General features: G+C 45.5%; 1 protein-coding gene across 1 annotated transcript; it reads right to left on the bottom strand.

Annotated features, from left to right (window-relative positions):
• Nucleotides 1–1,316: 1,316 nt before the first annotated feature.
• On the bottom strand, nucleotides 1,317–21,684 carry LOC146353629 (keratin, type II cytoskeletal 2 oral-like). The gene is made up of 9 exons (XM_084829761.1): nucleotides 21,349–21,684; nucleotides 17,181–17,395; nucleotides 14,154–14,214; nucleotides 10,822–10,917; nucleotides 7,900–8,064; nucleotides 6,480–6,605; nucleotides 4,278–4,498; nucleotides 1,492–1,520; nucleotides 1,317–1,363 (listed from the first exon to the last, which is right to left on the bottom strand). The coding sequence occupies exons 1-9, from the start codon at nucleotides 21,682–21,684 to the stop codon at nucleotides 1,317–1,319; spliced, it is 1,296 nt and encodes a 431-aa protein (XP_084685887.1).
• Between the last annotated feature and the right edge of the window lie 774 nt (nucleotides 21,685–22,458).

Consider the following 22,458-nt stretch of genomic DNA (forward strand, 5'->3'; position numbering starts at 1 on the left):
CTGAAAAGTACTTTTGGCTTTTTGCCTGCATCTGCCAGGCCAGGTAGTGCCATGTGCAAGCAGTCTGAGCCTATGCTGGCTCTAGATCTCCAGCATATCCCCTCTGTCTCTTCTGTTCCAGCCCAAAACAAAAGCAGGAACAAAAAGGGATAGTTCTAGCTGAATTCATTTCAAAAGCGTTAGGATCTAGCAGGGCTGTGCCTGGAGGGAAGGAAGAGGAAAGTGTGGTAGATAGATAAAAAGCATATTCACATGACCCAGGACGAGCTGTAGCTGTCCATGGGGCAAAGACAGTGATGGATGCATGCATGGACCCCAATGAAGGGGAAGATGCCCCTCTCATCTCATGCTGAATGAGAAAAGTGGAGGAACTACATGGAGAAGATGGGAAGCTTCCACTTCTGTTTTAGATTAACCTTGGCAAGTCATCCAGACTTTAAACCAGGGATGTCCGTCACTGGATAATCTGCTTCTTTTTTGACTTAATGGAGTTTTACAGTGCGTACAGCTTGATATGTGTTTGTGAGCCAAGCTGCGGAGTTTTCCCTAAACTCTGGACACTTTTTTGAATTTTTTTCCACAGTTTCTGCAATTTGTGCAAACTTCTGAGCAATCTGCACAAATTATGGCTGAATTTGCACAAAGTATGGCTGAATTTGTGCAAATTGCTCAGACGTTTGTACAAATCGCTCATACATTTGCACAAATTACAGAACCTGTGGGGAAAAATGTGCAAATTGCCTAGAAAATCCACAAACTGGCATGACTCACTGCAGATCAAATTGGGCACCACAGAAGGAACTGAAATGAAGTCCAGGGGGGCTGAACCTAGGAAAACTCATCGAACTTCACTCCCCAAATGGATTTCTTCAACATCCCTACTTTAGACTGTAGTTGATCTTAACTATGGTCAATGAAAACAAGGCAGGTTCATAAACTGTAGTTGAAATTAACCAGTTTATGAGAATCAGATGACATGATAAGTTGTGGTTAATAACACCTCCTGCAATGGTGTTGGAGGAGAATGGATAATACGAACCTGGAGGAAGTCTGGGCTCGTTCCTGTGATGAAAAACCACAGTTTATCATGATATCCAAACACAGCAATTGTTTCATGTGATAAATATATCGCAAAACCCCAATTCATTTCTGCCCTAAATGGCACAGATGACCATACCCTATAAGACCAAACAGACTAGCAATGATGCTGGCTACATGCAGCTTCTCTTTTGGAGTTTCATCAGCCAATCCTACAAAAACGCACCCACATTCCATATATGCACCCTGTCTTCATTTCCACTGTTCAGGCTGCTTTTTCACATTGTGGACTTGTTGTGGACTGGACAAGTAGTGTTCATCACAGCTGCAAGAGAATTATGCATTTAGTGAGTGACCTTTACAATATTTCATAGATCTCAGAGGCAGATAGTACAGTGAAATGAAATGTTTCAGCTTATAGAAGAAAATAAAAGGAATGCTCAGGTTCCTTACCCAAACTCACAGGTGCTCCTGTACATATTCTGTTAAAGAAGGGGAAAAGAAGAAGAAAAGTTTGGAGATTTCTTAAACTCTGTAGTTAGTTTGCAGTGTTATCTTCGGTGTTAATGACTATGAAATACCTTTGTGCACGTATGGATTTTCTAATTATTTTGGAATTAAGTGCATGGAAACTTAATAATTCAATTAATAATCATAATTCAAATGGGGATTCTTTAAAAGATACTCTTAGCAACAGCATTTTTGTTTTGCTGTGGAAAGTTAGTCTGAGGCCTCCAGCTGAGTGAAATGTGCTTGTCTGAACTAAGCTGGTGAAGGTAATCCTTTATGTGATGGATAGCACACCATAACTGTCTGCTACAGGGCTGGCAGCAGACTCTGGTGGGTCGTGGGCATGGCATGCTGATGGGACCCCTCTGCCAAACTTCTGGACCTCGCCGTCCCTATCGCCATCAGACTTCTGCCTCCACTGCCATGCCAAACTCCCCTTTGCACCAAACGTCTGCTCCACTTGCCACTGTGTCACTCACCAACCATCTTTCCTGTGCAAATGGCAGCAGTGCTTTTGCATGGAAGCACTGAGTGCCGACTGGGCTCCCATTGAGGCCACCACTCTCCAGGGAAGCTTGCCCAGGGGCAGGGCATGAGGTGAGGGGCTGACTGCCATCATGGGTGGTGGCACTTCTACATGGGAGCCGAGCCTGCAGTTGGCTCTGCTACAGGTTCTCCCCCTGCCATCATAATTCACTCCCAATGCAATGCCTGACCCAACATTGTGAACCGCCCAGAGAGCTTCGGCTATTGGGCGGTATAGAAATGAAATGAATAAATAAATAAATAAATAAATAAACAAACAAACAAATAAACAAACATTGATATCAGGTCAGGCACTACATTTGAGGTAATCTAAGATGGCGGGTGGCTGACACAGAATGGCTCCTTCAAAAGCACCACCATCCATTAGGAAACTTGTCCATACTACAGGGTCAGCGTGGTCAGGGAGCAAATTTTGTTATTACAAATTTTCCTTTTGCTTACAAGTTCCTCCTCTCCATTTTATCCTCACAACAACCCTGTGAGGTAAGTTAGGCTGGGAGTCAGTGACTGGCCCAAAGTTACCCAGTGAGCTTCATAGCCAAGTAGGGACTAGAACCCAGATCTCCAGGGTCCCAGTCTAACACGCTAGACACTACACCACACTGGCTCTCAGTGGGGAACCTTCTGAGCCCCTCGGCTCTTGGTAGCTGTCCAGCCATGTTGACTCCTGACACCAGCCCTGATCAGCAATGAGCTAGAACTTAGCTTTTATGTACCATGTATCTAAGAATAACATTTGCAGGGTAGAGCTCAGTACATTTTTGCTGGCTCAGCCCACTCCCCCACCCTGACTCCTGTTCACTTATATGCAAGCTGGCCCTACCCAACACAGGTTGAGCTGAGCCAGCTCACAGACTTCTGCCTAGGGATGCTGGAGAAATTTGAGACGGACTAAAATGAGATCAGGCCATGCAGAGCCCATGGACTTCTGGATTTATTTTCCATATTTTACACATATTTATTTGTAGGAAAATATGCAATTTTCTGCTGAGGAAATGTTGAATGGAATGGGGGACAATACGCTAAATGTCACGTACTGAGGTAAATTATGTGAATTGTTATGAAACTGCTTACATAGTTATTTGCGTATTTTTCCGCATGACAAAAAAACCAGTAATTTGCATCCATCTGTGAGCGGACGATGGAACAGAAGGCACCTGACAATCTGTGAAACACAGACGGAGCGGATTTTACACAGTCCGTACATCCCTACTTCCGCCATTGCCAGGCTGTGTGTGAGTGCCTCCTTCTCCCTCCCTGGAGCCGTTTACACACAGCAGTGGTGAGGTCGCTGTGCACAAATGGTTCCTTTTCCCTTCCAGGTCCAAGGAGACATTTGCACACAGCACCTGCAAGTTCTGGCATTGCAAATGAGGGCTTAGGACCGAGAAAAAGCAGCTTGCCTATGGCCACCAAATCAATTTATGCCCACGGTGAGATTAAGAATGTAAGAAAAAGGTTAGAACATAGGAAGAGCCCTCCTAAAGGCCCATATAAACCAGCATCATGTTTCCCACAGTGACCAACATCAGATGACTCTGGGAAGCCCAAAAGCTGGACATGAGGCAATAGCTCCCTCCCACTTTTGTTTCCCATCAGCTGGCATATAGCCATCATGAGTAGTAAATCCATCAGCCGTGAATTTGTCCAATCCCCTTTTAAAACCATCTATATAAATTTACAAAATCTCACCACTAAATCAGAATCGACCCATCAAGAATGGATTTGAGATCCATTTGCAAAGCCCCGGTGAACAACAACAACAACTGCAACAACAACAACAACAACAAACAAATAAATAAATAATGGTGATCCCTGTACAGTTAGCACTTCAGCCATGTTTTTACTTTGAAGCTGAAGGCTGACTTGATGCCTCCTGCTGAGATACACAGCTGTCTGAGATGCACCGCTGGGCTGAACCCTGTATTTCCACTTTCTCCAACCTGGTTCCCTCCTGATGTTTTGGTGTTCAGCTCCCAGAATCCCTGACCATTAGCAATGCTGGCTGTGGCTGAAGGGGGGTTGAAATCCAAAACATCTGGAGGGCACCAGTGGATTCTGGGGAAGGCGGCTGTATATGATAGCGAATAGCATGTTTAAGTGGACTAATCCTATCTCAGCTGGAAAATTAGTAAAAAGAAACAGGATCCTTCATCTTTTGAGATGCCATATATTGCATTCACCTGTTCTCTTCACCCTCCAGCAGTGTCTTGTATGTAGCAATCTCAATATCAAGGGCCAGTTTGGTGTTCATGAGGTCATGGTAGTCCCGCAAGAGGGAAGCCAGTTTATCCTTGAGACTCTGCAGGTTATTCCGAAGCTCCTTGTGCTTAGCCTGGGCATCTTTAAGAGCGCAGTCTCCATGCTGTTCCGTGTCATGAATGGCTGCCTGCAGGAAAGCAACCTGGGAAACAGGGGAGAACACTTCTAAATGACATCATGCCAAATTCCAAATTTAACTGCAAGTCTCATGAGTGGTTGCATTCAATCTCTATGCCATCTTCCCACTCCAACACTCCATCCCTGCAGTGAGCAAGGGGTTGGACTCGATGGTCTTATAGGCCCCTTCCGGCCCTACTATTCTATTTTTCTATGATTCTACGGGACCCCCGAGTTCCTTGGAAGCTTTTATTACAGGTTTCTGAATAAAATGACTACTCTCAGAGGACAAGTGCTCCTGAAAGATCACTTGCCTGCCTACTATTGAGCTTCTTCCTGCCGCATCATGCAACTGCCAGTGCACCCTCAGTTCATGCAAGAATGAGAGCTTTTCATGGGGGCAAAGGAGTCCATGGTTAGTGCCCCACTCCATTTCTGCTCTGGACACATAGAATTAGTGATAGCAGAAGTTCCCCAAGGTTCAGTTTGGAGTGGCTCGGAATAAGCCAAGCCATTTCTGACCAACACTGGAAAACAGCATAGCTTATTCTGAGCACTCTGAATAGGGATGGGTGGGCAGGCACACACCCGGTCTGAGTCCTCTGGGTGCCCACCCAGCCCCTGCCCCTGTTTGCATGCACCCAGACCCATGTTTGAGCTCCTCTCTGCTCACCAAGCCACCCACACTCACCCAGGCGGCCTCATCGAGCTCAGCAATCGCCATTTTTCAGGGGGAAATGGCAATCACAAAATGCGCATATTTGCATACATGCAAAATGGGGCCATGAATAGCCAATCTAGGCAAGATTACAGGTGTTTGTTTGCCTGTAAACTTGCATGTGTGGGCCATTCACAGCCCCATTTTATGTATACACAAATGTGTGCATTTTTGCAAATGCACATATTTGCATATTTGTGTGGCTCAGGGGCATGGGTGGTGGTGGAAGTTTCCGCCAGATTCCCGGATGGAATCTGGCACCCATACCATCCATACTCTGAATTAATTTGGACCCTATCCTACCCCATCCTCTATCCCCATGAGTCTCCAAGCCTCTCTCCCCCTTCTGTTTCCTACCTCCCCAACCAAGCAACTGTAAGCCTCCAAACCCCCTTCCCTTCTACCCACTGTCCTGGCTGCTGGATCTGGCAGCTGTGGTAGCAGTAAGAGGTCTCTCCCTTTCCCCACCCCCACCCCCCATTGCCATGACCTGGGAAGGAACCTGGGGCTGGGACGATCATGCAGGGGAAGGAGAGGGTTTGGGTGCAGGGTGGATGGGATGGGGGAAAGGAATTCTTCTCTAGGTCAGATTAAAATCTGAGCTGGAGAAGATTTATGGGGTTGTAACACCCACCTTGTATTTGTGGTGGGCATTATGAGTCTTCCCAAGGTTTGTTTTTCTTAGCCAGGAAATACAGATTTCAGAAATACCTTTAAATAGAATATAGATATGGGCTTGGATCCAACTTCCTTGTTGCACCTGTGGAATAAATACTGCTGGCAGAATGGGAACTCCATGTCCTCTCCTCCCCCTGAAGCCCCTCCCCATGCTATCCAAACATCCTCCAGATGGTCTCCAACCCTGCAGAGCAGATTAGGAGGGCACATAGGGGAGTGGAGGGAGGAGGAGAGGATGCAGAAGTCCCATTTCGCCAGTGGCATCCATTCCATGGGTGCAACAAAGGAGTTGGATCCAAGCCAAGAATTACTGGTAGTACTGCAGAAGAACCCATTCCGTCTTCATGTGCTTGCCACCTTAAGGTCATTTACCACTGTCTTCACACATCCAGTGCATCAAATTCTCATTTTATGAACTGTATCCTTGACTGCCTTCTAAATCATTCTTTAAGTAATTCTTTACCCCAGATCAGTGTTGCATGAGACTACATCACCACCACAGTCAGAAGAAGTAGATCCATTTCTAAACTGCAAGTGGAAGTATCTTTAAGAACTTGCATTGCACCAAAAAAGGCATGACTCAAACCTGGGAACACAAGAGCATCCCTACCTTCTTCTTCTCACTTTCTACCTGGCACCGTGCTATCTGGATCAGCCGGTTCAGCTCTGTAATCTCACTGTGGTTGATTTTCACGTTCTCATGGAACTCGCATTGTTTCTTCCGGAGGTCCTCAATCTAATACCCAAAGGGAAGACAAAGGAGTAGTTGTCCCACTTTGTGCTAAATTATTGGGAGAGAGGCAGTGCTAGCTTCACCTCATTGCGAATAGAAACTTTGTCTCTTCAAATAGAAGTTCAGGGTTACCCGGAGCAAGAATAGGGATGTATGATAAATTATTTTCAGTTCATTTTTGACAGAATGTGCAGAGTTTGCACCTCCCAGAATCGAACATGGACCTCAACACAATCTGCAGTTGAAATCCACACATTTCCAAGTTCGTGATGTGATTCATGGAACAAAAGAAAGTGTTGGGATAGGGGAACCAAGGATGCTCAAGCTTGCCAAAAATTCTCCAAGCTCCAGAGCTTGGTTCATCTTGCTCCCATTCTTGTTTGTGACCTGTTTTCCATTTCATTTGAATAGGAAAGGTAGGGATGTATGAGAAATTCATTTCAGTTAATTTTTGATCAGGATTTTACCGAGTTCACAACTTCTGGGCCCAACATAGACTTGGGTGCACTCGGCGGTCAAATTCCGTACATTTCTGAGCTTGCAGTGTGATTCATGGACCCCAAAAAACTGTGTTCAACAGCATTGGTACATTTAAAAAATGCACATGAGAAAGAATTGTACTTTTGAAAATGCGCACAAATACACGTCAGTCAATGGGAGAAGAATGTGTACATTTCAAATATATGCATAACTGCATATATTTGGAATAATACGCATAAAAATACACACAGATTTTCATGCAAAAAGAAAAAACAAAGCTCGCAATCTGAGCTTTGAGAGGGAATCTGGAGAACTTTGGCAAGTTCGAGTTTTGCTGATTCACACATCCCTAAGGATAAGTGCATGAACTTGAGCATGCTCCAGGAGAGAGCGGAGGACAGGAAGGCCTGGCATGCTATTGTCCATGGGGTCACGAAGAGTCGGACATGACTGAACGACTGAACAACAACAAGGGATAAGTGCATATTTCTGTGCATATTTTTCAAAAGTATGTGCTTTCCCCCATTGACTAAAGTGTGAAAATGCTCTTGCATTTTAAAGTGCAGTTTAAAAAACAAAACAAAACACATCTTTCGAATGTGACTGCAAGTTCAGAAATGTGTAAGCTTTTGGAGGAAAATGTGCTCGCACACATTTGCATTCACATTCAGGGTTGCGATCAGGGCAAGTTCCAATTATTTGTAAACTGAAACAAAATCCTCATACATCCCTATTCTATCCTAATGTTGGGATCCTGGAGAAGGAGAATTGTAGATCTTTTAACTACCTCAACCCATTCCATGGCCTTTGATCATACCTGGCTCTTGTAAAAGAGATTAACTTCTTCCTTGCTTCTTTGTGCAACAGCCTGGTACCAATGTTCGACGTTCTGGATGAGAGCATCCATGTCCAGGCATCTGTTGTTGTCCATGTTGACAACCACAGATGTATCATAGCGTCGACAATCCAACATGGCATGCTCCTGCAGATTTCACAGAAATTGAATGAGATCTTGATCCATAGCAATGGAGATGGCATCAGCAGTCTATCCTGAGGTGGGGGACCAAGACTAATTTGCATAGTTTGCCTTGTGAAAATCTCACTCTCAACTAATGGAAAGGCTCTGGGACAAAACAGATATTACTTGAAATCCATCTCTAGCCACTACGTGTTTTGTTTTGTTTTTAAATTTTCACTCTAAAGTAGGTGGAGCTCCACCTGATCCAGATAGGGACCCTACCGTGAGGAGTAGGGGAATTTTAAAAATCTGGATTGAGCCCCCTCCTCCTACTCCAGAGTAAAAAAAAAAAAAGATGTAGCTGGTAGATACAGATTTAAATGAATGTACGTTTTGGCCCCTCTCTGAGTGTTCTATAAAGTCTGCACTGGTTGACACAGGATCAAGCACAGGTAGGCAAATTTTATGGTCTGCAGACATATTTGGCAATTTGAGAAACTCTCCTAGGCAACACCACAAAATGGCTGTCATGGGAGGTGTGGAAAAGGAAAAGTAACCCAAAGGACTGAGTACAAGGCTAGAAATGTGGTCTGAGCCCCAACACGTTAAACAACTCATTTGGACCCCCAGTTTTCACATAAACAAATGCCTCTTTCACAGCAATCCCAGCTGCTAGTAAGAAAATGTTTTTTAAAAAATAAAAGTGGGAGGTCTAGGGCACCTTGGTGGGTGCCAAGAAAGGTGTCTGGGGGCACATTGGTGCCTATAGGCAGCACATTTCCTACCCCTGCTGTAAAGTGTAAACCAACCTCCAAGAGTACAGATGTCTCTGCCTGACTGCAGTAGTAGTCATTACAACCAACAGGAGAGCTCAGCTGCACACTCAGCAGTGCCACCACCACAACCACTCACCCTCACCCTCTTCAGTAGCATCTTCTTTGCAGGCCCTACCATTAGGCACAATGAGGCAGCCACCTCAGGCAGCAGATTTAGGGTGTCATGAAAGGGCAGCAAATGGTTTGTTACTCAATTTATTATTGTATTTTTCCTGCTGGGGCAGGGATAATTTTTTGTGGGATTTTCAGCCTCTTGTGCTGTAGTAACTTGCCTGAGCTTGCATACTATGCACATTGACCGGTTGGGGTGGCTGGGGGGTGACATTTTCTGCTTCACCTTTTGCAGCAAAATGGACAGAGAGTGAGGAGGAGGGACAAGGAAAGTGCTGATGCTTCCATTCTGTGATTTCCTTACCCTCCCTTGGCCTGAAGAAGCCAGGAGCTGGTAAGGAGGATGAGGAGGTGACAGTCATTTAACCATTCTGAAAGGACAATGGCACAGATCCAAAGGCTGTGATCCTAAACATAAATTGCTTAGAACAAAATTCCAACGGAATCACCAAGACTCCTGTATGGAAATGGAAGTAACAGATCAATGGCCATAGCTGAGTGGTCGAGCACCTGCTTTGCATGCAGAAGGTCCCAGGTTCAATCCCTGGCATCTCCAGGTAAAGCTGAGAAAGACTCCTGTCTTGAAACCCTGGAGAGCTGCTGCCAGTCGGTGTCAGCAATCCTAGGCTGGATGGACCAATGGTTTGACTCCATATAAGGCAGCTTCCTCTGTTGCACAGGAATCAAACCTTCTGTAGCTTAGGGATGTCCATCACCAGGAAATTTGGTCCTTTGGGGGCTCACCGGATTTCCACAGTGCCTCTGACTTGGCTTGCATTCATGCGCTGAGACACAGGTTTTGCCCAAAATCTGAGAACCTTTCCCATTTTTAAAATGTGCATAAATAGGAAGTTGCACAAATTGCAACTGTGGTGTGTGTGATTTCCACAAATTGCAGCTGCGATGTACACATGTTACAGCTGAAATGTACACAAATTATGCAAATTGCAGCCACAATTTGTGCAACTTCCTATTTATGCAAATAATAATAAAAAAGGGAAATCCACAAACTGGCCAAACTCAATGCAGAAATGAGCCGAAGTTCAGGAGGCCAAGCTGCTGGTAGCTTGCCGACCTCCCCCCTCCCTTCAGACGAATTCCTCCAACATCTCTACTATAGCTAGCAGTAGGGATGTTAGAGAAATTCGCCATGGATTCAAATGAGGCCGAATTCTTTGGAATCCAGCCTCAGGAATCCGCGGCAGATCGGCACCACTTACCTCTGCTCCAGGAGGATTGGAGGCAGAACAGCACTCGGCTACTTCTTCCACTGGAGCAGTTTGCCTCCTCCGCACTGATCGCCGTTTCTTTTTCTTTCTTTTTTTTTAAAGGCGATTGGCAGGATGTGCCCATAGACTTATACGTAAAATAGAGCCATGAATCTTGTGTATAAGTCCATAGACTAATATGCAAGATTCACGGGTCTATTTTGTGTATAAGCCTATGGGCACATCCTGCCGATCACCCCTTTTTTCTTTTCTTTTTTAAGAAATGGCAATCGGCGCGGAGGTGAATGGCTCTGGCTGGCAAGGCAAGCGGCTCTATAGCCTGTGCGGCTCCATGGAATTCTCATGGAGTGGAGCTGTTCCAGAGGATTCCGTGGGGGGGGGGGAGGAACGGATCACCTCCCCCCCCCCCATGGATTCCAGAATGGATGGTGGGGAATCCGTACACCCCTAGCTAGCAGTGGGAATTATGACATAAGCCAAGGCACGTCACCTCAGGTACAGATCCTTAAATGTATTTTGGACTGATAGGGCATGTATCACACAATTAGAATGTCTGTGTGGAGGAATTAGAACGGCTTCCCATGTTGCAATGTAAGGATACAGACCTGGGCAAAGAAGTTTCTCAGGAATTGTATATTTTCTTTCTGCAACTCCTTCTTCAATTCCAGTTCCTTCTGGTGTTTAAATATGTCATCAACTTCCTGGAAGGGGGAAAAATGGAATGGAATATTAATGTTATTTCAATGTCAAGGAGAATGGTGATGAGGCATCTGGCTACAACCCTCTAATGTCTCTGATTATGGGTCTTTGTACAGGATACGATTCTAATTTTCCAAAAGTGAATGAAATATGGCAAGATGGACTTGGCTAAACATGAATTTTGGAAGGATTACTGTACATCCATTTCTTTCCAGGTATTCCACAATTTTCTAGCCATTTCAGATGCTGAGACAGTACACACTAGCCTTGCTCACTTGTTGGGACTCCTCTCCATGCATAGAATGAATGTGTGTGGACAAATTCTTTGAAACATACATCTTTAATATGTGTTCATGCGTCTGTGCATACTAGACAATAGAGACAGACAAATCTTTCAATTTCAGTTTCTCTCACTTTCTCATTTTTCCAGTCTTAAGTTCAGTTCGTCTCAAACTTTGAGAATTTATTCAGTCCTAAATTCAGTTCATCCTGAACTTTGATAATTAAAAACATTTGCATGAAAATTCATAAGCATTTTTTTCTGCACATTTCTTCGAATATATGCATTTTTGTATGCACATTTGCCTAGTGTACACATTTTTTTGCAAGCAATTTCCCCATATATAACGAAATTTTGATGTTATTTCCCCTAATAAGTGCATTTTGTACACATTTTTGGATTGGACAATTCCACTGCAAAATTCAGAGAAGTGTGAATTTTGAAGGATATGGTCAGAAGGAACGTTAAAAATATCTCTTTTTTGGTAGTTATTGAAAATGATTGAAAACTATTCATTTTGTAGTTTTTGCTGCAGGAGACTAATACAGGCCACCACTCAGGAAACTGTACTGGTTAGGTGTCAAGGGCTCTTTGGAGGCCTCTCTCAGTCTAATCCAGTAGCCAAGTCCAGACACAGACAAAGGGATTCCTTTCAAAGCTTTATTCTTCTTTTACAACTTAACAACTATACCGTTTGCAACTAGATCTGAGCAGCACAGTACCTATGCCCTAAGTTGGAACAGTTGGTCCCCGTTTGAAAGGGAATTACTGGCAAACCCCTGAGCTTAAGGACTAGGGAGAGTCCCTCCCCTTTTCCCTTGGATCCTCTGGGCGCAGCCGTTGTTTGCGCGCCAACCGGGCACTACGCCTCCTTTCCACGCCCTCCATCTGGCGCTGCTCTCTGCGTCGCGCGTCCACCAAGTCTGCTATACGCGCTCTGTTACTCCCTGGACTGCTATCTAAGCTAGGAATGTTGGTGGGAGGAATCTCCGTCAGCTGTTGGCCCTGGGAAAGAGGAGCGTGCTCCCCTCCCAGGAGCGACTGCTCTTCCTCAGAATCAGAACTACTCTGGGATTCTATGGGCTCAGTGTCCACCCTGACATCAGGTGCAATCTTGTACTGGTTAGGTGCAGTCAGAAAGGTGGCATCCTTGCTGGAGCATACTGTAATTCTTTCTTTCAACTAGGGATGTACGAAACTCCCCTTACCTGGCTCCACCGGGTTCTGCTGGGGGGGAGAGGTGCTCCATCCCCCCCCCCTGGAATCCTGGCCGGCCGGCTACACTCCACCGGGATTCCACAGAGCTGTCGGCCGACTCCGCCAGCAGCCGGACATCAGGCCGCTGGCTAGCAGGGACACAAATGGTGGCGGCTGTAGCTGCCGCCGTTTGCGTCCCTGTAGTCAGCCGTGATAGGCTATGTAAAGACTTACGTAGCCTATCACGTCTGGCTTAAAAAAAAAAAAAGATGGTGAAAATAAGGGGTAACGCAAATAACGTCCACTACGCTATTTGCGTTCCCCTTATTTTCGCCGTCTTAGTCTACGTAAATATTTACGTAGACTAAGACGGCCAAAAATAAGGAACGCAAATGGCGGCGGCTGTAGCCGCTGCCATTTGTGTACGTGTTTTTTTTTTAAGCCAGACGTGATAGGCTATGTAAGTCTTTACGTAGCCTATCACGTCTTGTAACACCCCCCCCGACAAGACTGCAAATGGTGGCGGCGGCGGCAGCCGGTCGGAAGACCAGCCGCCGAAGCCGCCACTGGAGCTGCCGCCACCCGGAAGATCCGCCCCAGGTAAGTCCCGTCCCGGGGGGATCTGCGGGGGAGTGGGGGGGCAGGCCGTTCTGCCACAGATTTTGGGGGGCTGAATGCACTGTCAGTCGTCCTCACCGAGATCCGTGGCGGAATTCTCTGCCATCCCTATTTTCAATGTGGCTGTATTTTTGCAGATTATTGCTGATCAATATGAGCATCAATCTTCAGGATCAGTACCATGTTCATGCTGAGTTATAGCACACCATATTATTCCTGTTAGCGGAGCAATTTGCCCTCTCTACTATTTCTCTCATCCATCTGGAGTGAGAAATGGCTGACCCAGAATTACTTGCTGTGCTTGTGTGGATTTCCTCTTAGTAGGACATATTTGCGCATTTTTAAAAGGATACTCAGATTAAATATTTTGAATGTGTACACCCCAAAAATGGAAAGTTTACATGTGACAAAGATGTGCAACATAAGATGGAATTAGCTGCAGTTCCCTGTCAAGTGTGAGTATAAATCTAGACAATCCCTTTTTATTCCTCCATTTCGGCTGAAATCATGGCCAGCCCTATTATTAGACAGAGTGAGGAGGCAGCCTGGGGGAGCAGATGCTGCGGAACAGGGAGCATCAGCAAAGTGGTGGAACACAGAGCTGTGTGTGCCATGTGGCCAGCCTTGACCCACCCCCCTGTTAGCCTGCTGCCCTTAGGTATGGTCAAGGATGCTGTCCTGTTGCCAGTGTTGAAGTAAGATTCATCTGCCAGTCTGGTTGGTTTCTGTGAGCTTTTCTACACAAGGCATTTATTGTGCACTTGTCATTCCCTACTCACAGTTGTTTACAGGTTCATTAGATGATGTCATGACCCTCCATTTTCACTTCTGTGTTTAAACAGCACTTCCAGTGAGTTTTTTAGAGCAGAGAAAATGCTGTATTATTTGTGAAAGAGAAAGAAAATGATTTTCCACTTGTGCAATTGCACTATTCTGCTATATCACAGTGCCACCTAGAGGTTATGTAGCAGAAAAGCAGGAAAACAATTGCTCTTTGTGTAGTGCTTGGAGCTCAATTCCGTGACAAAACCAAAAGTAGATACAGCTGATCAACAGCCTCACATAGAAAAGCTAAGTACCAACAACCTTTGCCTCAGGCATCCTCATTTCATGAGGTGGCCCTGGCTGACATGCATCGCTCACCTGCTTAAGTAAGACAAAGTCATTTTCCGCACGTGCTCGTCTGTTGACTTCTTCTTCATATCTTGCAGGATTTTATGAAGGGGGCCAACAGAGAAGGTGATGAAGAAAGAGAGTCAGTTTTTCTCAGCACATGAAACAAGCATGGACTACACAGCAGCACACATCTAGATTCCTGCTTCTGAGGGCGGAGGGCATACTATACATATAACAAAGCCCTGATTGCAATTTTAAGTAAAAGAAAAGAAGCGAGGGAGGTTTTGAGAAGCTGCAGGGGCAGGAAGAGGAGGTATGTTTTTATTCCCTTCTTTGCTGGCCATTTTCCTGCTCCAAATGTCTTCCCCCAAAGCAGATTTTATCGTCATGGAGTTCCAGAAGCATGTGTGTAAAAGATAACACATCTGGAATCCCAGTTTGTGTGCACATACCTGTGTGTAGGGGGATTGGGGATACATTTTTAATGGATTTTAAAAATTATTTTTAAAGAGAAAGGGTTAAGCACTTCCTCTTCTAATCACGTCTTCCCCACCCAACTACCCACAATCCTCCAGTCAAAATGGCATCTTCCTGAAGTGGGCTGGAATTGCTCCTCTACCATCCCAGACTGCCTTCACAATCCTTGATCTTTACCTCCTTTAGTCCTTCAAGCTACCCACCCTCCCTGAAACCTAACACATATTACCCTATATTTTATACTGAAACTAAGCCAAAGCATTGAGATAATTGCATATTCTTCCCCTGCCAACCCATGCCTCCATTCTACCTGCCCCCTTTCTCTGTTGTTTCCCTATGCCAATTTTACATTGTAAGCCCTTTGGGGTAGGGACCTGTCATACCTGTTCTTTGTAAAGTATTGTGCACATAGACAGTGCTATATAAATAAACACATAATAAAAATAATAAAAACAAGTACAGATATTGGAGGCACTGTGGATTCAAATGAGTTCAGGTGTCTATTAATCCGACCGGCAGATTCTGCAGAAGACTGGCTTTTTCCGAGTTGCCCAGATGCCATGGGCTTGCAGATCATTTTTTTAAAACCGGGGGGGGGGGATTTGCGCAAATGTGCATCAGCACTAATGTGCAAATGTGCACGTGCACATTAGCACTGGTGTGCTTGAGTGCAAATGTGCATTTGTAAAGAAGAATGAAATTCTTGTACATCCCTGAAAGAAAATCCAATTCCATCACTGAGCACACAAAAGATGATTAACAATCCATGAAACAGGGATGGGATGGATTTAATAAAATCCATACATCCCTAATAACATAGCTCTGTGCCTGTAGCATGTATCCAAACATCTCCTGGTATATTCATATGTATCAATCTGGAGAACCAATCTTTTTGAAGAATGCGCTTCCCAGTTTCAAATTCTATATCAAATGGTTGCATTTCAGGGAAAAGAAAATGTCTATGCTTTTTCTTGTCCTATTGGCCAAGGAAACATTTCATTAGGATGGTGCCTATTTTTGTCAAATACCAAAGGCCTAACAGAACTACTTTGTCAGTGACAGGGATTTATTCTATTGATTTGTTTATTCATGACATTTTTATGCCATCCAGTATTGAAAGTCCTCCTTCCTACTCCTCCTTCTCACCATCTCCATTGTCTGGATCAGAGGGAGAGGCAGGTGAACAAGCAGGCTACAATGGTATAGAGGAGGAGCAACTTCAGGGGGCTCTTCTCACTGGAACCCTGCTGGGGTGTGGGCCCTTGGCAGGTGCCCAACCATGCCTACCCTTGACATCAGCCCTGCATAGGCTTCCCAGATGTCTACATTCAGCACGTGGCCATTGGAGGAGAGGGAACAATATGACATAAGTACTAGGGCCAGCAGCACAACCCCAATGGCTCTTCAGCAAGTAGACGACCCCCTCCCCCTTGGCATTGATAATGCTGGAAGGGAAACTCTACTGTTACAGAAAGGGTGACCTGAAGGCATCATGGTGCAAGTTCTCCGCCCCCGCTTTTCAGCCAACAGAGTGCAAAGAAAGTTGCAGCATTATGACACCCTACAGGGCCAGTCCTATAATGATGCTGCCTGATGCAGGAGCATCAGGTGCTGGAATGGAAAGAGCAGCAAATTGCACTGCTGTCCCCCTCCAAAGGGCCTGCTGCTTCTTGGTGCTGCTGGCCACCTACTTGGCTGTCTGGCTGGCTGGCTGCTCAGTCCTTCCCTCCTGCCCAGCTGCTTGCTCCTTCCCACCCACTCACCCTCCCACCTGACCTGCTTGGCCGGCCAAGCCAACTATCTGCTTCCTCTCACTCACTCCATCCCTGGCCTGCCTCCGTCCCACCTACCCACGCTGCTTGGCCAGCCAGCTAGCTAACCCAGCTCACCACTCTCACATGCATACCTGTCCACCCACCTGTCCACCTGCTTTTTGCCCAAGCCGTGAGGCTCCTTGGAGAGGTTGGCCAAATTATCACAATAAGTCCCGAACTCTCACAAGAGGTCCCGACCTTCTTGGGATAGTTTGGGAGCTCTCACAATATATTTTGGCTGACTTCTCCAAGGCACCCCATGGCTGTGGCGCAAGGGAGGAGTGGTGAGTGCATGTGCATGCATGCATGAGAGAGAGGGAATGGCCAGCTGGGTTGGCTGGCTGGCCAGCCAAGCAATTTTGGTGGGTGAGTGGGTGGGAGCAGCCAGCTGGTTTGACTGGCTGGCTGGCTGACCGGCTTGCCAGTTGGCTGGCCAAACAGCTTGGGATGGAGGGTGGGAGCTGCTGGTCCCACCATCACCACCACCACCAAAAGAAGTGGTGCTGCAGTGGTAGCTCACCTGAGGTGGCAACATGGCCCAAGCCAGGGCTGATGTCACATTGCAAGTTTCATAACACTAGAGGTTCCGGAGGGGTGTGTGTGTGTGTGTGTGTGTGTGTGTAAAGAAGGGCTCCTATTTCTAGCCATAACGTTGGCTCTGAGCCTGGATCTGTGGAAACAGTGCTTGTATAAGGGGCATCACTCCATGTTCACTAACTGCAAGGACCGGCTGTGAAAATAGGTTACTTGATCGGTTGCTCACTTGCGCCGGTTCTCCTCAATCAGGTTCTGCATGGTTTTGTGTTGGCTTTCCAGCATGTTCTTCTCAAACAACATGAAGTCGAGTTTTTTCCTCAGGCTGCTGATGAAGTTTTCGCAGAGTGGCTTGAGATCTCTCTGCACCATCGGAACCGTCTGGCTTTGCAGCAGCTCCCACTTGGTGACCAGGAACTGGTTCCTTTGCTCCAAAAATCTGACCTGAAATCCAGAAGGAAAGAAAACATTGGACATTGCTGCTAAGCCACTGAGATCTTAGAAAGTGAATTAATACATGAATCACGTTTAGGGATGCTGGAAAAGTTTGAGGTGGACTAAAATGAGCTCACATTTCTAAGAATCCAACCTACGGAATCCACAGCTGACCAGCCCCCTCAGACCACAGGAAGTCCATGGACTTCAGGATCTTTTTTTTTAATGTTCCCAAAATGTACACAGATTTATTCGTAGGAAAATATGCAAGTTTCTTCTGAGACTGGTAAATATATTCAGGAAAATGTTGAATGGAATGGGGGGCAATTCACTAAATGTTATGTACTAAGGTAAATTAGGTAAATTGTTCCAAACCCTCTTACGGAACTATTTGCATATTTTTCCACATAATGAAATAAAATTCACATCCATCTGTGAGAGGACAATGGAACAAAAGGTGCCCGACAATTCATGAAACACAGACAGAGAGGATTTTACATAATCCATACATCCCTAGCCATATTACACGTCACTTCTAAGTCAGCGTTAGGCAAATAATTAATGCACGGCTGAGTGGACAAATCAAGGCCACTTTTCAAGATGCCTCTGAAGTATGGGGTTAATTCAGTTCAGTGCAGTTTATTGCTCAATAGCCAGCCAGGCTTTTACATATACATCCATTTTAAAACACAAAGCAAGAAAGATACAAAGACAGAATAACAGGTAATAATTTAACAAACCATCAACAGCTGATGGTATACTACAAATTATTAAATCAATTAGGATAGCTCAATACCCTATAGTGTGGTCTGTCGAGATTTTTTTTTTTTTTTAAAAAAACACCCTTCCTCTTTCCTAGACCAGCTTAATAAATGTAGCAGTGTGGCATGTCACAATATAATCTGTCCCAGCCATTAAAAATTAGTACAATCTGATATCAGCAGAAAGGGGATTAAAGGATCAAGACCACAGAAGTGGTGAGAAGGAGGGGCAGCAGATGCCACGGCCTCCTTGCTCCCTGGCTGTCTGCCTGACAAGCAAGAAAGTGGTAGCAGTGATGAGAAAGAGGAGGAGGAGCAATAACAGCCAGTGACAATGGTGTGAGAAGGCAGATACACTGAGGGAGGGGGCCCAGTGAGGGTGTCTTGACCAAGGACCCTCTGAAACCTGCAAGCAGCACTCATTGGACATGGCTGAATTACCTAATCACACCTGATGCAGAGGTGCAGCAGTGTTAGGCACCTATAGAAAGGGCTGATTGGAAGGAGGCAAGCCCAGAGCAGTGACTCGTGCAGAGACACAAGAGCCCCCTCTCTGGGTGAACCCTTTGGGCATACAAGAACTTTTGATAATTTAATAACTTTATCATTTCCCACAGCATTCTAGCAGTATTTTCACAGCACAGTAGCATGGCCTAGTGCACAGGCAAATCATAGAATCATAGAATAGTAGGATTGGAAGAGGCCTATAAGACCATCAAATCCAACCCCCTGCTCAGTGCATCCCTGACAAGTGGCTGTCCAGCCAGCCTCGTCTTGAAGGCCTCCAGTGTGGGAGAGCCCACCACCTCCCCAGGTAATTGGTTCCATTGTCGTATTGCTCTTACAGTCAGGAAGTTTTTCCTGATGTTCAGCCGGAATCTGGCTTCCTGTAACTTGAGCCCATTATTCCGTGTCCTGCACTCTGGGATGATCGAGAAGAGATCCTGGCCCTCCTCTCTGTGACAACTTTTCAAGTACTTGAAGAGTGCTATCATATCTCCCCTCAGTCTTCTCTTCTCAAGGCTAAACGTGTCCAGTTCTTTCAGTCTCCCCTCATAGGGCTTTGTTTCCAGTCCCCTGATCATCTTCATTGCCCTCCTCTGAACTGTCTCCAGTTTGTCTGCATCCTTCTTAAAGTGTGGTGCCCAGAACTGGATACAGTACTCCAGATGAGGCCTAACCAGTGCTGAGTAGAGGGGAACTAATACTTCACATGATTTGGAAGCTGGGTTAACTGATTGATTTGGCATAAAGTAACCAAGTGAACCCGAGGCAGTAAAACTGAAGTATCCCAGCTCAATATTCTCCACATCTGCTCTCAGATAACTTAGCAGTTCTTGAAAACTCAAAGGGCACATCTACACAACAAACTGGTTTGATGCTCATTCCCTCTTCCAGAGACCTGTAGTTCTGTACTCTAAGAATCAATAAGAGAACATCTCAGCATCCAGAGCAGTGACTCATGCAGAGATACAACAATAGCACCCGCTATCAAACTGCAATTCCTAGGGTTCTTTGGAGAGGAGTGGGGTGAATGGCAGTTACAGTCATATGAGGTTGATACAGGTTCCTAGTGTTGATATGCCCAAATTGGTTTGCAAGGGAGTTATGTTATATATATACAAATATATATATATATATATATATATATATATATATATATATTTGTATGTATGGAGGGATCTGACAGTGTTTAACTTCTAAAAAGTGAAGAGCTGAGGTTGAGGCAATTGTGGAAGCAGCAATGGAGGCTGGTGGCTCCAGTCTCAGAGGGGTTGTGATTCCATTCTGGGTTCTAGATAGAACCAGCCAGAGCTCTAAAGGTGCTATCCAAGGTGCTGAACCCATTTTGGGGATAGGGTGCAGCACCTTGGATAGCACCTTTAGAGCTCTGGCTGGTTCTAACTGAAACCCAGAATGGAATCACCACCTGTCTGAAACTGGAGCCACCAGCCTCCACTGGGAAGCAGTGGTGTCTGCCAGAAAAGCTCCCCTCCCTACCTTCCGATATGTTAAAGTGCCAGTGTGGTGAAGTGAATTGGCTAGTTTGTTTGACTGAGATCCAGGTTCCAATCCCTACTCAGGCATGAAGCTTTCACATTACCATCTAAAGAGCTCACACACACACACACACACACACTCACCAGAAAACTTTTAAATCCAGAACCTAAAATTACCTCACAACACTACTTGAGTGCAGCTGCAAGTATTTCCTGTATTTCCTGTTAGTGAAGCTTCAAAATCTGTCTGTCTGTCTGTCTGTCTCCATTTCTATACCACCCAATAGCCAAAGCTCTCTGGGCAGTTCACAACAATGTACCTAATAAATGAAGAGAGACCATTCAGTGGAAAATTAAAGCTGATCCACACATGCATGTTCATCTCTTTATCTGATTTTTATACCACCCTTCCTCCAAAGTGCTGAGAGCAACTATATATATATATATATATATATATATATATATGCCCCTTCCTTCATCCTCACAGCACCCCTATGATGTGGTTAGGCTAGGAGAGACAGTGGTTGGCCCAGGATCACCCAGTAAGCTTTGTGGCTGAGCAACAATTTGAACCCAGGCCTTCCTGGCCTTCCACATGATAGTTTGTAAAGGGATCCCCCCACTCCCAATTTGGATCAAAGCCATGGTGTGCAAGGTATGAGTGTTGGTGTGTGTCTAACCTTTTTCTTCTGTGCTATGATTTCAATCCAGATCACCCCACCCCACACTCAGCCACTGACAGGAACACTGGCGGGCTTAAAAATTCTACACCTCTCCACAGATTATTTTACGAAAAGAGAATTACTGTACATGGGGAGATCCAGACACAGAGTTTCACTCACAGAGCTCCAACATAACTTGAAATTTGGTCCTAAGTATTATGAGTGGGCCATCACACACATAACCCCAGAGGGAGAACATTTATTTCACCATCACCTCCAAATGCTGTGCTTCTCAACTGAGACTATTCACACATTCAGTCATCACGTATATAGCAATCAAATGTTGAGAAGCATATTCATATGTGAATCCAGTTCCCCAGGTATAATGCAGAATCCATTTTCAGAAAGTATCACGGAGCAACGTTGATTGGAAATCTCATTCTGCCTTGAATATCTGAATATTCAATCACAGCTGCAGTCCCTTTAGTCTGGAATCAATATGAAGAGGGAGGAAAGAAATGGGGTCATGATCATCTCACCTTGTCAATGAAGCAAGCAAACTGATTGTTGAGGTCCTTTATCTGCTCCTTCTCACGTGCTTTTGCCTGATGGTCGTGTGGGTCGACCCCCAGAGAGAGAGGTTCCAAGAGGTGCTTGCTTCTTCTCTGGTGTTCTGCACAACAGGACATCCTGTGCTGTTGACCAAAGTTATGGAAACTTCGGCTAGTGTTGGCACCTGCATACATGCAGGTGGTTCCCGTTGGTTGACTCGGGGGCACCTCGCTGACTCTGATTGCCCCACTGCCTCCAATGGTTGCGGCAGAAGTAAAGCCTCTTTTTCTGTTCGCACTGCTGATGAATTGCTGCTGGCCCATGTTGCGCCTCAGTTGGAGAAGTGCTAAAAACACACACGCACACACAAAGGGAGACACTAGAAGAGAGCAGTGGAAGGAGCTCCTTTGATGCCAGACCTGGAGCTACTCCTTATATGCAGCAGGGGAGGCAGGTTGGCATTTTGAAATTTGCAGTGCTAATTTAGGCTTTTACTGGGTTTGCCTTGCCTGGCAGCAAGACACTGACTTCCACAAGCTGGAGGATGAAGTAAGTATAGTGCTGTTAAGAACAGCAAGACACAGGAAAGATTTTTAGTGCATCATTTGCAAAATTCAGTCAGGAGGCCTTTGTTTTATTAACTGTTTGGCTTCTCTGTAGTGAGGACTCATGTGAAATCTACCTAGGGCAAAAGGCGTAACAAGAATCTAAAATATGTCCTCCTTCCCATATTTGTTTTTGCATACCAGTCACCATGTTTTCATGTCTGATGCTGCCCACAGAAATACTGTTTGCAAGGGATGGATGGATTCACCTGCGGCTGGCTTTGTTGGGTGCTCACCAAGCTGCCGCCACTGCCTTCCCCTGCTTGCAGCACTGCACGAGCTTCTGAATGGCCCAGCAAGCACCTGATGAAGCCGCAGGGCCACCCACCCTTCTAGCAAGCCACCACTGTGCACCACAGTGGCAGCTTGGGAGCTTAATGTTGAGCAATTGGCACCATTTATCCAACATGAAAAATACGGACGTTCCGGGGCTCCCCTTGTGGCACGTTACATAGCCTATCAAGGGGCTTTTTTTTTTTTTTTTTACTTTTC

This window comes from Heloderma suspectum, chromosome 2, assembly GCF_057233095.1.
Source record: "Heloderma suspectum isolate Gila_16-S chromosome 2, 16-S_ref, whole genome shotgun sequence".
NCBI classification, from domain to species: domain Eukaryota; kingdom Metazoa; phylum Chordata; class Lepidosauria; order Squamata; family Helodermatidae; genus Heloderma; species Heloderma suspectum.

Bases quoted from the DNA above. Each gene is read 5' to 3' on its own strand.
- LOC146353629 (XM_084829761.1), bottom strand. From the start codon at position 21,684: ATGGGCCAGCAGCAATTCATCAGCAGTGCGAACAGAAAAAGAGGCTTT. The intron at 17,396-21,348 runs GTGAGATGATCA...TCTGGATTTCAG, and splicing joins TTGCTTGCTTCATTGACAAG to GTCAGATTTTTGGAGCAAAG. The intron at 10,918-14,153 runs GTGAGCGATGCA...TCCCCCTTCCAG, and splicing joins ACTTTGTCTTACTTAAGCAG to GAAGTTGATGACATATTTAA.